This window comes from Phaseolus vulgaris, chromosome 10, assembly GCF_000499845.2.
Source record: "Phaseolus vulgaris cultivar G19833 chromosome 10, P. vulgaris v2.0, whole genome shotgun sequence".
Taxonomy (NCBI): Eukaryota; Viridiplantae; Streptophyta; class Magnoliopsida; order Fabales; family Fabaceae; genus Phaseolus; species Phaseolus vulgaris.
The window spans coordinates 18194982-18207359 of record NC_023750.2 but is presented as its reverse complement, the minus strand read 5'-3'; the positions used below and the strand labels follow the sequence as shown (position 1 = coordinate 18207359).

Here is a 12378-nt window from a genome sequence, read left to right as displayed (position 1 = left end):
AATCCAATACAATCATCCAACTCTGAATGGTTTTGACCATACTTGATTGATTCAACCAAATTTTTTTATTTTTTTATTTCATTAATTTTCTGAATTATCCTTTTCAATGATTTAGTCAATTCCATATCTAACCAACCAATTCAGTCAAATCAACTTCGTCATTGTAAGAGATGCAAGTTATGTTGAGCCGCACCCTTGCTAACCATTCAGGATAGAACAGGTTTAACTAAATAATGCCACCCAAAAATATTTCTCTCTTTAATTTTAATATGGTGGTTGTCATTCTATTCCACCGAAAACTTTCCTATAATATTATGAAGGTAATTACATTACATGTAAAATGTTAATGGATCGAAAACCTCCTCCCAAAACCAAAAAAAGAATGAAGTAAAGATGCCCTCAAAGTATTGTAGTAAATACCGTAGCCTAGTTGGGTTGGAATAATTGAACTATTGCGGCACTTGAGATTTCCCCCTTGAAAGAAAAATGAGAAATAATTGACGTAGTAGATGGGATCACCGGCAAGAAGCACTTATGTTTACATGCCGGATGATGTTGTTCGGTTTATCCGCTGGGCACCTAACTTTGGAGCAGCAGCTTTTGCACTCCGCCCTCTGCCACTTGATAAGGGCTTGGCCTTAGAAGTGGGTGCAGGAGCAGCAATGGCAGCCCAAGGATCATCATCATCGGTTACACTTGATTTCAAATTTAAAGGTTTTGATGTTTTTGGAGCAGGAGCTGCTATGGAACCCCACAACTCATCATCTTCATCCTTTCTCGATGTACTTTTGGATTGCAAACTCGAGGCTAATTTAGGCACACACCAATTTCAATTAGTACACATACATAAAATTCACCAAGTAAATAACTGAATTTGAGTAATTAGGCTGGGGATGTTCCTTTTGTATCTAGGGAGTAGGGAACACTGTCAAACTTTCAAGAGTAAGCACAGATCAAAAGCTAAATAAAATGGCAGCATCATTGGCACTAGTCTATTCTTTCAGTAGCAATTATCAAATTAATAATCCTAGCATGCAACAAAGGATCAAAGTTCATGCCTTATCAAAAAGTGACTAAACACTAAATTCAATCAAAAGTTGCAGACCTGAACTAGCAAATCATACAGTCGCATCAATCACTTTGAGGATTTTCATTAATCATTGGCACTGGCATATAAGTATTTTTTTTATGCTAATAAATGGATAAATAACTTAGAATCTGACATCCGAAAATTATAAATTGTGACTAGAAAACAGGGAAATGAGGAATCCTCACAAAACTACTAACAGTTGAATAATTAATACCTAGCTTTGTCTGCGAAACAGGTTGAGAAACCGGTCGCCTTTGAGCTGCTTGAATGTTTGCAAGAGCTGAAGTTGGTTTCATTTCTTCAAGTGGCTCCAGATCATCCCACCCATCCTTATCATTTAAATTTTCACACTCCTCGTCGAGTCCATTCTCCAGTTCCCCCCAGCCGTCTGTTGATGTTGGGGAAGTAGGGACAGGTTGCTGAGCAAAATCTGGCGCAGACCTTACACGAACAGGTGCTTTTGGAGGAGTATCTGTAACAAGAATACCCAAAAAGGAAGTTAAATAAGCACGAGTTAAATTGTAAAGATTTACTCATAATGGAGCAGAACAAATTGCATAGATTTTCCTCTAAGGTGGAATAATGGATAGGGGAGATCATGCAACAGATCTTCAGTTATGCCTTCCCATCACGGTTTCTCAGTCTCCTCATTATTTTCTTCATTTAATAATAACATAAAATTACGCCCACATCTAATGTGTTTGAGTTTTTGGGCTCATTATGTAAGCCAGGCCATTTTAAAAAGAAAGTGCCAGGTTAAGATATTTTTATGACCTTACCCCATCATCCACAAGAAAAGGTCTTTGTCTTTAAACGTGAGAGGTTCACTAGACATGAAGATCAAACAATGGACATACACCACAATTTTAGCCTACTTTGTCTCATAATAGGAGCAGCTGCTCAATTTTCTATTAAATTTATACAAATATGAGAGAGAGAGAGAACAAGTTCTTTAAGCATTTTCCTGCCTCTGTCAAAATTTCATTATTGAAAAGGATTTCATCATCTCAACACATTAACAAATGCAATGACGCACTTGTAAATCCTAAATTGCCTACGTGCCAAAATGCGCACCAAAGGTGATGACATTATTCCTGTGAAGGTATTAGCAAACTGAGTGACTGAAGTTGGTTGCAAAATTAATATCAAGATTTAAAGTCACTCTTCATTCTTATTTACGAGCCTCAATTACTTTGTTCATCAGAATTAAGGACAGTAGTTAATTTAGTTTATAATGATAAATTTGTCCAAAAATTATATTCAAAACACCCTTGTATACTAAGTTATGAAGGTTAGCAGGCAAAAATGGAGGGGGGAGGGGAAGATTTGATCACATACTAAGAGGATACACAATAGAAAATCATATTAAAAATAGCCAAGAGGCCGATCATCTGCCGTACCTGAGCTGGCATTAGCAGATATTGGAGTATCTGCAGTAGAACTCACAGAGACTGGAGCATGATCAGAAGGTTTACCCTTCAGAGTTAAGGAACTCATAGCCCATCTACACAATGATGACAGTAAGTCAGAAACCATAATGCAAAAAAAAACAGCTCAGCAGCTTAGTGCAATTAATGATGACTGAATCTCAGCCAAAAAATTAGGCACCCCTAATGCGATGCAGAGATCCTCAAGACTGTTTAGACAAGACAACTACTGCAAGGTTATTTTTTTTTGCAACTGATTAAGTACCTTTCCTACATTGGCATAACAAAAGATAGCAGCATCATTTAACTAGTTTTTATACTGAAACTTGCAAAATCTATACACAACCCTTCCAAGTCCTAACCTAAAGTAATTTTTTTATGTTGTATACTATACCATCATATCAAGAGGAGTGATAGCAACACTCACTCTCCATTAATTGAAATACCTGTAGGTCCCACTAATTTTGGAATGGAACCCACCAAATAAGGAAGGAAGCCTACATAAGTACTAATATTCTACATATGTGTGTGCGTTAGCTATTATTTACTACTAATATTCTATATAAGTAGACAAGAAAGAATCCATGCATTTTTAATTGACTAATTTAAAAGAGAAAGAAGGGTAACTTCACCTTGAATAGTGTAAACTAAATTCCTTAATATCATAAAACTCAAGCTGGCACTACTTATTCTCTGTTGTTTAACATGTGAACAACCTGGCCACAAAAGTTTGAACCGACTTACCCAAGTAAACCAGCATTTCCTGGCATAGAAGAGATCCCCATGCTAGTTCCCTCAGTAGCCTCTGCCGTATTTGTCTAAGACAAGAGCATGAACATCAGTATCACAATTCACCATTAAAGGTGGCAACAATTGCCACTGTTAAGAAGTTATTAAAACTTACAGATGATCTACAAAACTCCAAATGCTGGCCTGCCATGGGCCCTTTTAATTTGGTGCAACACTAAACTACTTAGGTGGTAACTTTTAATATTAGGTTATTCTGGTAATTATTTGATACAGATAATGATTGTCAAACACCCATAATTTCCCATGGCTTCAACCCTTTTGTCACTTGCATTGATTTTTTTCAAATATTTTTCTCTACTACGGCAGTGCATAAGCAAAAGAATACCCTGACTATACAGACATTAGGTTTGGACGTTCAGCTGTATGCCCATGCAAACCATCCTATATATTGTTAGTTTAAATGATGAGAAGCAGGCATTAGGGGACAATCAGTACAATATGCAGAATAGTTACCCTTTCTTTAAACAATGAAATTTCGTTTTGATAAATGTGTAACAAAGAGCATTATTAGGTAAAGCAGGAACTAGAAAGTATCTTCTTGTACATTGCACAACTATTTCTAGATTTAAGTAAATTAAAAAATATCTAAATTAAAAGAGAAAAATTTAATTATAAGGGAGATGTGAATAAATGATTTAGGTAGAATCTAAAAAATATATATTAAAATAGAAAAAAAAGAGTGTTCAGTGCACAAGGCTCCACCTAGTTGTATACAGTGAGGGTAGATGTACAGAGCCTTGCCCCTATAAGCAGAGAGAGGCTGTTTCCAAGATTTAAACTTGTGACCTTTTGATCACAAGGAAACAATATTACCTTTGCACCAAGGCTTGCCCGTTTAAATTTTAAAGTTATTAATTTACAACTACAATTTTGAATTTATAAGAAGTTAAGAATGACTAATAATTCCTTGAGGGAGAATATGCTTTTGGATATCTAATGGTGAGTAGAATGGAATAAAATAAGTTGGAATAGAACAGAATTACAATTGCATTGTTTGGATAATTTTATGATGGAATGAAAAAACAGATTGGTTCATCCCATACCTGAATTGGAAGGGAGAAGGGTATCTGACAAAATGAAATGGAACACCCATGCCATCTTATTTTTAACAATCCAATTAATGGAAGCTGGTATTATTTCATTTCATCTCATTCCTTTCCATCAATCCAAACATAGCCTTTAAGATAGCGTATTTTGATTTAAAATTGTTAGATATTATTAGATATAATTAGATATTATTTGATATTATAGATATTGTTAGATATCTCATATTTATGTAATGGGCTTAGCCCATATGTTTCGTTTCCTATATAAACATAACCCTATGTGTTCAATATACACAAGGGATTTACCCTATTCTTTCTTTTCCTTTAATAAAAATATTGGAGTGGTTTACATGAAATCAGAAGTAGGGTTTTAAAAAATTAACTCTGGACTTAAACTTATATTCTTCTCAAAGATACATGTCAATGTTTAGAACCATATTATGCATCTGGGTAACAGTCAAAAAGACTTTCATAGTATACCTTTTCATAATATTGCTTTGCCATCTGCAAAAATTGATCAACAGCTTGAAATGCCTTAGATCGCACATCACTGTTTGAATCATGACAAGAATAACATATAATCACTGAAAAAGGTGACAAATTCGAAGGACAAGAAAGATCTCTATTTAGAATATGAGGATTGGCAAAACATACAAATTAGCACATAGCACAAATATAAAGAACATCCATTATTTAAGAGGCTAACGTAAGAAAATTAAAACATTAAAAAAAGGAATTAAGAAGCCACTGCACAATACAAGAACTTTTTTCTTTAAAAAAGGATTTAACCCACTAAAAAATATTAGTTATAGAGAAATCAAGTTACTTGCAAGCTTGTCGACAAATTGCAAGAGAATATAAGAAAATAAAGCATAAGTAGGATATAACCTGTCAGGATCAATTGTGAGTACAACAATATTAGGAAGAATCCGAGTTGCAATTTCAGTGATGTCATAGTAGGAACCGGTGGCACATAAAGCCATAATGCCTGTAAATTAAAATTTAAAATAGCGAAAAAACACTTTTTGTTGAAAAACTGAAGAAAAAATGTAATAGGTCGATCGGTGTAAGTCTAAACCTGCTCCTCTAGCAGGTGGAAAGGTATCACGTAGAGCACGGACTGTGAATGCATTAATCAACACTCTTTTTCTTGTCTGAAAAAGAGCTCGAGGAGTTATTAACCAATTAATATTTTCTAACAATAAATGCAAGTATATCAACTATCTGAACTAGAAAACATCATTTAATCATACCCCTTCATTTAAGTAGCATGCAATGTTTCCCAATAAGATGGTAGTATTTGTTCGTATGGCTGGTTCTTCATCGACCTACAGAACATATTGTAGATTTTATAAATTTTTGAAAAGCAAAAAACAGGAAAATTGTTCACTTTCCCAGTCAGCTTTCATTCCCCACACATTAATGGTTGAAGCGGTCGGTACCTGTAACCTTGACATATGCTTTAATAATGACCCCGAAAAAGTCCTTTGAGACAACTGCAATTACGAGAGAAATAACATTTTAACAAAGAAAAATTAGCTAATAAAGATTTATCAGATAGAAGAGAAGATTTGGGAAGGAAAAGGAACACTAAAGATAAAGGAACTCTTTATAAGTGGGTTGATGTTTGCCTTTTTGGAATAGACAGGTTGTCTCGTGGTGCTGCAAAATAGGGCAATCCCTGGCCTTTGCTAATGACGTCCTGCCTGTTGGTGCTGCTGTAATGACCATGTTTAGTTCTAAAGAAAGAGGATCATGTTGTCTCGGCTTAGTTGTTTTTCAGGGGAAGTATTGGTTCGGGTTTGTGCAGATGCTATATGCATTTTGGAGCAGAATTATCTATTTCCATAGCTAATACCAAGAAGGTTATGTGACAGAGGGGTGGAGTTTTTTAGCAGCTTTACTAGAGCCATTTCTGCTTTTGGGGAAGTTCTTGGTCTGTGTTTTTGAAGGCTTGGGAACTGGTGCGGTTGATGTTGTCATAAGGAAAATCAGCAGCTGATTAGTTTCTTTTTGGATGGGCTTGTTCTTTTGCAGTTTTGCTTCTTTATTGCTATAGCTATGTCATGATGCAGCCTTAATCTTAGCTTTTTTTTATTGTTCTTCTGCTGCATTGCAGTGGCATTCTGGTTGCATATATATACAACTTATATGCGGCACTTGGGCTTCCCTTAAGTGTTGTTTTTGAACTGTTGTGCAGGTGGAAGGTGTTTCTTTGTAATTTTGTTTTTCTTTAAGAAACCTATGTCTTTCCTGATATGAGTTTTGGTTTGTATATGGGTTGACACCCCATTAATGTCTCATCTAATTTATTTAATTCTTTGTTGATAAAAAAAAATATCATTCTTTGAAAAATTGTAATGTATCTTGAAAAATAAGCAATAATTTCCTAAAATTTAATAATTTCCAAACATGTACTTATTCAAACACAGATTAATGTAGTTAAAATTTCTTGGTAGTTCTAATAGCAATTGCAGCTTCTCCGACCGTGATGCTAATTCCCAAGCACTGACACAACCCACGCCTCTTCTTAACAAGGCAAGATATTATGGTAATATTACACTATAAACTTTAATAAAATTCTAATGATATATACATGTGCTGAAACTAATTTAAGCCATGTGCTAAATGTGTTAAATTGTAATCATCAGGCAAAACATATCATGCAAACACCAGAAAATTGGTACTAGCAATATTACTGTAATAACAAACTGAGTGCCTGAAATTCTAATTACACCAAGAACACCTCTCGTTTTTAATCTAAAATGAGAAGACAATATTCTTTTGCAACATGAATATTAAAAGACATACCTTTGGAGCCAGAATTAGTATGGACTTAAGAGTAAGTTCCCTCAGAAAAGCAGATGTATCAGAGAACCCGGTAGCTACATGAGGGTAAACCTGATCATAAAATGTCCACAATAGAAGCAAAATATCCACATTGATAAGATGAATCTTCGTATATTAAACCTGGAAAAAAATTAAACAATCTTATTCTGACAACATACCTGCTCATCAACAACTTGTGCTGATAATGACTCCCCATACTGATCAATATGTTGTAGAAGTCCAACTCGAATAGCTCGATCATTTGATATAAAAAGTTTAACAATGGTTGGAAGTACCTATATATAGTGAAATCCAATACAGGCATGAGATGAGTCCTGGTTGGTGAGAGAATCAAACACAAAGAAAGAAGGAAGAAAAGGGGCATCAAAAAGGTATTGAAGTTGTTATACACCTTGACACGGAACTCCTCAGCTGACAGCCCAGAACCCATTTTCAACAATGCAGTCAAAGCCGGGGCAGAAGCTGAACCATATTCAAGTGCAGAAGCTAATAAAGGAAGTAACTGTGAAAACCAAAAATTGTCGCATTTATCAATTGGGATAAAATGTTGAACATACTGAAAGTTTTAAATTTGAACTTGCAAAGAGACCTTTTTCAACACAATCTGCTGAGGAAGCTGCTCTGACAAATTTGGAAGCTTGCGGAAGAAAGTGTCTTTCTCAACACTATCTTTCAAACTAAGAATTTCCATGAAATGTATCGTGTCTACTAACTTATTTTGAAAATACTCTGCACGTCCATTACCAACAAACTTAAAAGTTGCAGAGATTATATCAGGACAGAAAACGATAACTATCAGAAGTTCAAAACAAGAAAAACAAGCATTTATAATGTGGTATAGATTGTTGAAGTGGATTTTCTTTTAGCTTGTTTTCACCTGATCATGAAGCAGAAGAATTCCCTCCTAAGTCCTAAATCTGAAAAAGCTAAGATCAATTTATATTAGAAAGTGCTCCCAACAACACTCTTATCATATAAACCATAACCTCTGCATGCATTTCTGCGCCCCCTCCCCGTGATTAATCCTCTTTTCAAGAAAAGCCATCAAATTTCTCTACTCTCTTGTATACAATCTATTCAGGAAGTTAGAGATATACAACACATTCAATTTTAATGGCATTCTGATATGCTAAAAACTTTACTTGAATGCATTAAATCAAACATGAAATCTCTTTCCAAAAATGCTAAGCAACCACCTCAAAAACCCTTTAGCTATAACTAATACTGTGTATTGTCAAAATGCCAATCATTACCAATGTTTCCCATGCAGTTTTAAACTACAGTTTATGACAGTCCTAACGCAGTAAAGCCAGACCAAATGGAAAATATCTAGATATAACAAGCAAAATTTTAAGTAGCCTTATAGAGGAATATACTGTATCCTATAGTATATAAGACAAACTTCAAAACAATCCTTCAAAGTTCAAACAAAGGAGTTAAACTACAACAATGCTAAGCTAACAAAGTTTCTGTAAGAAATAATTATAAATATACCAAGAAGCACTGACCGCTGTTTTCTATAAGCTTTGATGTATTTAATCTCCGAGAGGGCACAGAACTCAGCAACCGCTGGTAATCTGGGAGCAGAGACTGTAAGCCACAAACAAAAGACATGCAGAGATGAAGAATGAATATTTCATTAGAATGAGATATAAAAACGTAACCAACAGAGTAAAGCCTCACATAAACATTATATGCAGTATTAACTAAAACACAAACCAACTGTAAATTCCTAAGCAGGCAGGCTGACCTTAGGAATGGAGACAGTGTTCCGTAACTCCTCCGTTTTGCCCAACTTTAAACCAGAGAATACCTCATAGATTAGACAACCTATAAAATAAGAATTTGTTGGTTTTGAGATGTCTATTCCGTGAACCAACAATATCTGTGGAAGATTACATAGTTTGAACCAATATTACTAATGCATGGACAAAAGGTAACATTTTTTTCTAATATATAAACATACTCTTAAAGAATATTTATGAGAGAAAAGGTTAAAAAAAATACGTAAACAATAAATTCCAAAATAAATACAATTTGCTACTTACTAGGACTGGAAAGATGGGGATTGGTTTAGTTAACTTATAGCACCACTTCTTTATGTAAGCATCTATAAAGGACCAACTGTCCAAAAGCTTAAGCAGTTAGGTGATGGGTCAAGATAGATTTTATATTACTAATACCTCCTTGCAAATAAGCCTTTTGGGTAAGAAGCATAAATAATTTACAGGGAATCTTCCTCTTGCTGAAATTCAGCTTTTAGAAGAACAAGAAGAAGGGGTGGAGGATCAAATTCATTACCATTTTATCATAGAAACTTTGATACCATGTCAAGGACCAACTCTTGCAAAAGCTTAAGATGTTTGATGAAGGTTCAATATCGGTTTTTATATCTTTAGTAAGAAAATTAATGTAGTTTCACAAATACATGTTTCTTTTTATGGCCAGCAATAGATGAAAACGAGTTCCAAAATACAAGTTCTGGGCCCCATGGTACAACCATATTTATTAGGCTAGTCAGAGGACATGAAATGCCACCATCAGCAAGCAAGAGAAACTGTAACAATACCAGAATGTTAATTGGTTGCATTCTACCCAATATTTTAAATTACCATCATAATGCATTATAACTGAGAATAACATACCCATGCCCCAAGAATCAATGGCCCATGGAGGAGACTTCTTAATTCCAGACCAGTCAGATTTTGCCAGTTCTATTGATTTGTATTGTGTTCCAACAAGCCATGCATATTGCTGAATGGAAAACATGCGAGGAATATATATTAGGTTTCTTCACTGCTTGAGTTGTTTTTTTTTTAACGATAAAAGGTTCACAAATCCTAGCAAAGGTCCTCCCCATCCCCACCCTGGGAAAAAAACTCCTTCTTTCAAGAGAGAATACATAGCCATAGCTTGAGAACAAGTTTTGATGTCACATTTGGGTCTGCTAAAGTGTAAGGCCATCCCTTTTTAACCCCATACCAAAAATCGACCCTAAAGTTGACAAGAAAAGAAGGTATACATCCAAACACTAAATTACCAGCATTTGCCCAGAGGAAGTTTCGTTATTCCCATCAAACTCTGACAGAACATCAAAAGCATGGAGTTTCCAGTCCAAAGTTTGTGTGACAACAACACTTGCCAAGCAAACATTAGCATGAACCTGCAACACGCAAAGTTTGTCAAGAAAAAACCAAAAAAGTAACCAGTGAGCATAAAAACCATATTTATATTAGCTCATGAACACTCACGAGTTTACAATCGTTATTTAAGAAGCTGACAGCCTTTGCTATTTGATGCAGGCCCCAAGCATAATATTCATCCCTACAATCCCAATAAGTTGTAAAATATAATAAATGAATACTATTTACTCAATTCAAAAACCAATTGATACAAAACAACAAAATGAAGTTCAAAATCAAAGTCATAGCTGTCATCCTGCATAATTTCAATTTAATGTTACACTCAAAATCATGTGCAATGAAAGTTGCCAAACAATGCTTCAGCAACTGAAGCACATCATGAAGCGGGAACTCCATTGATACCTTTGGGTACCTTCAAGACCAAGCTCCTTAATCTTGTCTGACAGCGGCATGACAGGCTCGGTCACCATATAAATTGTAACCTTGGGAGAACCAGCATCAACAGTTTCAATCTCTGTGCTGTGAAGAAAAGACAAAATATTCGGATGCCTAACCTGAAACAGTGCACCATCAAAAGGAGAAAATCATCCAAAATTTGAAACCCCGCAGCAACACAAGACAAGCAGCGCTTACAGTGCGTAGACGCTTAACACCATTACGACCCGCAGCTAAATGTCCATCCTGAGCATTGCTCCCAGACAGAGAAAATATTGACACTGGAGAACCATCATCCTGAAACCAAAACCAAATTAGTCAGGTATAGTTCCAAATTGAAGCTAACATTGTCATAAACATTATGCACGTATAATTGGACTTAGGAGTTAGTCGTTTAGGAATAAGAAAAATAGGTGAGATTGAGGTACCTTGGAGATGCCGCGAAAATGAAGCCACGAACCCCAAGCAGAAGCGTAAGGTTCACCGATATTGTATGGAAGATCTTTGAGGCCGGTGCCAGATCCAGCCACCACCTCTTTCAAGAATTTGAACATTTCTTCGATCCACGATCACAATTCTGATCTGATCACTGATCAACCACGCATGCAACTACCTATAATAACTATAACTCCTGCTATAGTACCGTTTAAGGATCTGAAACATACAACACTCTTCCTCAACGTAATACAACAGGAGGAGGAGAAATTGAAGCAAGTAGCATCGTGGAGGAGGGAAATGCAAATGCTCGGGCCACCTTCATTTTAACGTGCTTTTTAATTTCTTATCTTCCCATAATCATATCTTAACTTTCCTTGGTTTTTATTTCTTTTTTACTATATAAATTATTTAATCGCCTTCAATTTCTCTCTCCATAACCTTTTTCTTCTTCTCCAATGAATTTATCAAAATAAATTCTTGTCAAACAAGTAACAACCACCGTTTCCATGGCACGATACCATCTAATCATTTGATTAAGCATGTGTAATTTACTTTATGAAGATAAAAATAATAATTTTGCTTCCACTATTTAGGGAAAAAATTACTAAAATGGTGCAATTTACTTTTAAAATTACACGATAGGAAAATATAAAAAATTACACAAATGACAGTTCCAAATCAAAATTGTTAATAATGTAGGCAATATCAATTAAATTCATTAATTTGTCATTTTTGTTGATAAGTTCAGCTGATTTTTTTTTTCAAAATGAATGATAATTAATATTTTTTGAAATAAAAATATATAGTTAAATTTTTTTTTTATAAATAATACCAAAATTTAATTTTTTTATTTAAGAAAATGATATATAAAGTTGAAGAATTAAAATGAATTTTTTACAATAACTTTAAATAAATTGGGTTAAAAATGCTTTGTGTGATAAATTAAAAAAATTGACTATTTTTTAAATATTGTTAAAGTTAAAAATATACTTATAAAAAAGATATGATTTATGTATAAATTTTTAGATTATATAATATATGAAAATATAGATTATATAGTATGTAAAAAGTAATAATATACATGTATTTATGCTAAAATAAATTTATTAAAAAAAATTAAACTATTGAATATAACATTA

The 12378-nt window shown here is 34.4% G+C and overlaps 1 protein-coding gene across 2 annotated transcripts; it reads right to left on the bottom strand.

Annotated features, from left to right (window-relative positions):
• Positions 1-221: 221 nt before the first annotated feature.
• Positions 222-11611, bottom strand: LOC137818782 (uncharacterized). Of its 2 annotated transcripts, none has more exons than XM_068622389.1 (21): positions 11230-11611; positions 11000-11098; positions 10769-10920; positions 10475-10547; positions 10264-10386; positions 9869-9977; positions 8974-9053; positions 8732-8813; positions 7813-7952; positions 7615-7725; positions 7382-7498; positions 7185-7274; positions 5816-5869; positions 5627-5701; positions 5452-5527; positions 5262-5361; positions 4854-4923; positions 3262-3335; positions 2491-2594; positions 1305-1562; positions 222-807 (listed from the first exon to the last, which is right to left on the bottom strand). In XM_068622389.1, exons 1-21 carry the CDS (start codon positions 11353-11355, stop codon positions 539-541), a joined length of 2382 nt encoding a protein of 793 aa, XP_068478490.1. In that variant the 5' UTR covers positions 11356-11611; the 3' UTR covers positions 222-538. The 2 variants fall into 2 exon arrangements, with proteins under 2 accessions (XP_068478490.1, XP_068478491.1); XM_068622390.1 differs by having other exon boundaries at positions 10769-10915; positions 11230-11594.
• Between the last annotated feature and the right edge of the window lie 767 nt (positions 11612-12378).

Bases quoted from the DNA above. Each gene is read 5' to 3' on its own strand.
- LOC137818782 (XM_068622389.1), bottom strand. From the start codon at position 11,355: ATGTTCAAATTCTTGAAAGAGGTGGTGGCTGGATCTGGCACCGGCCTC. The intron at 10,921-10,999 runs GTAAGCGCTGCT...GCACTGTTTCAG, and splicing joins GTGTTAAGCGTCTACGCACT to GTTAGGCATCCGAATATTTT. The intron at 5,362-5,451 runs GTTTAGACTTAC...TTTAATTTACAG, and splicing joins TCCACCTGCTAGAGGAGCAG to GCATTATGGCTTTATGTGCC.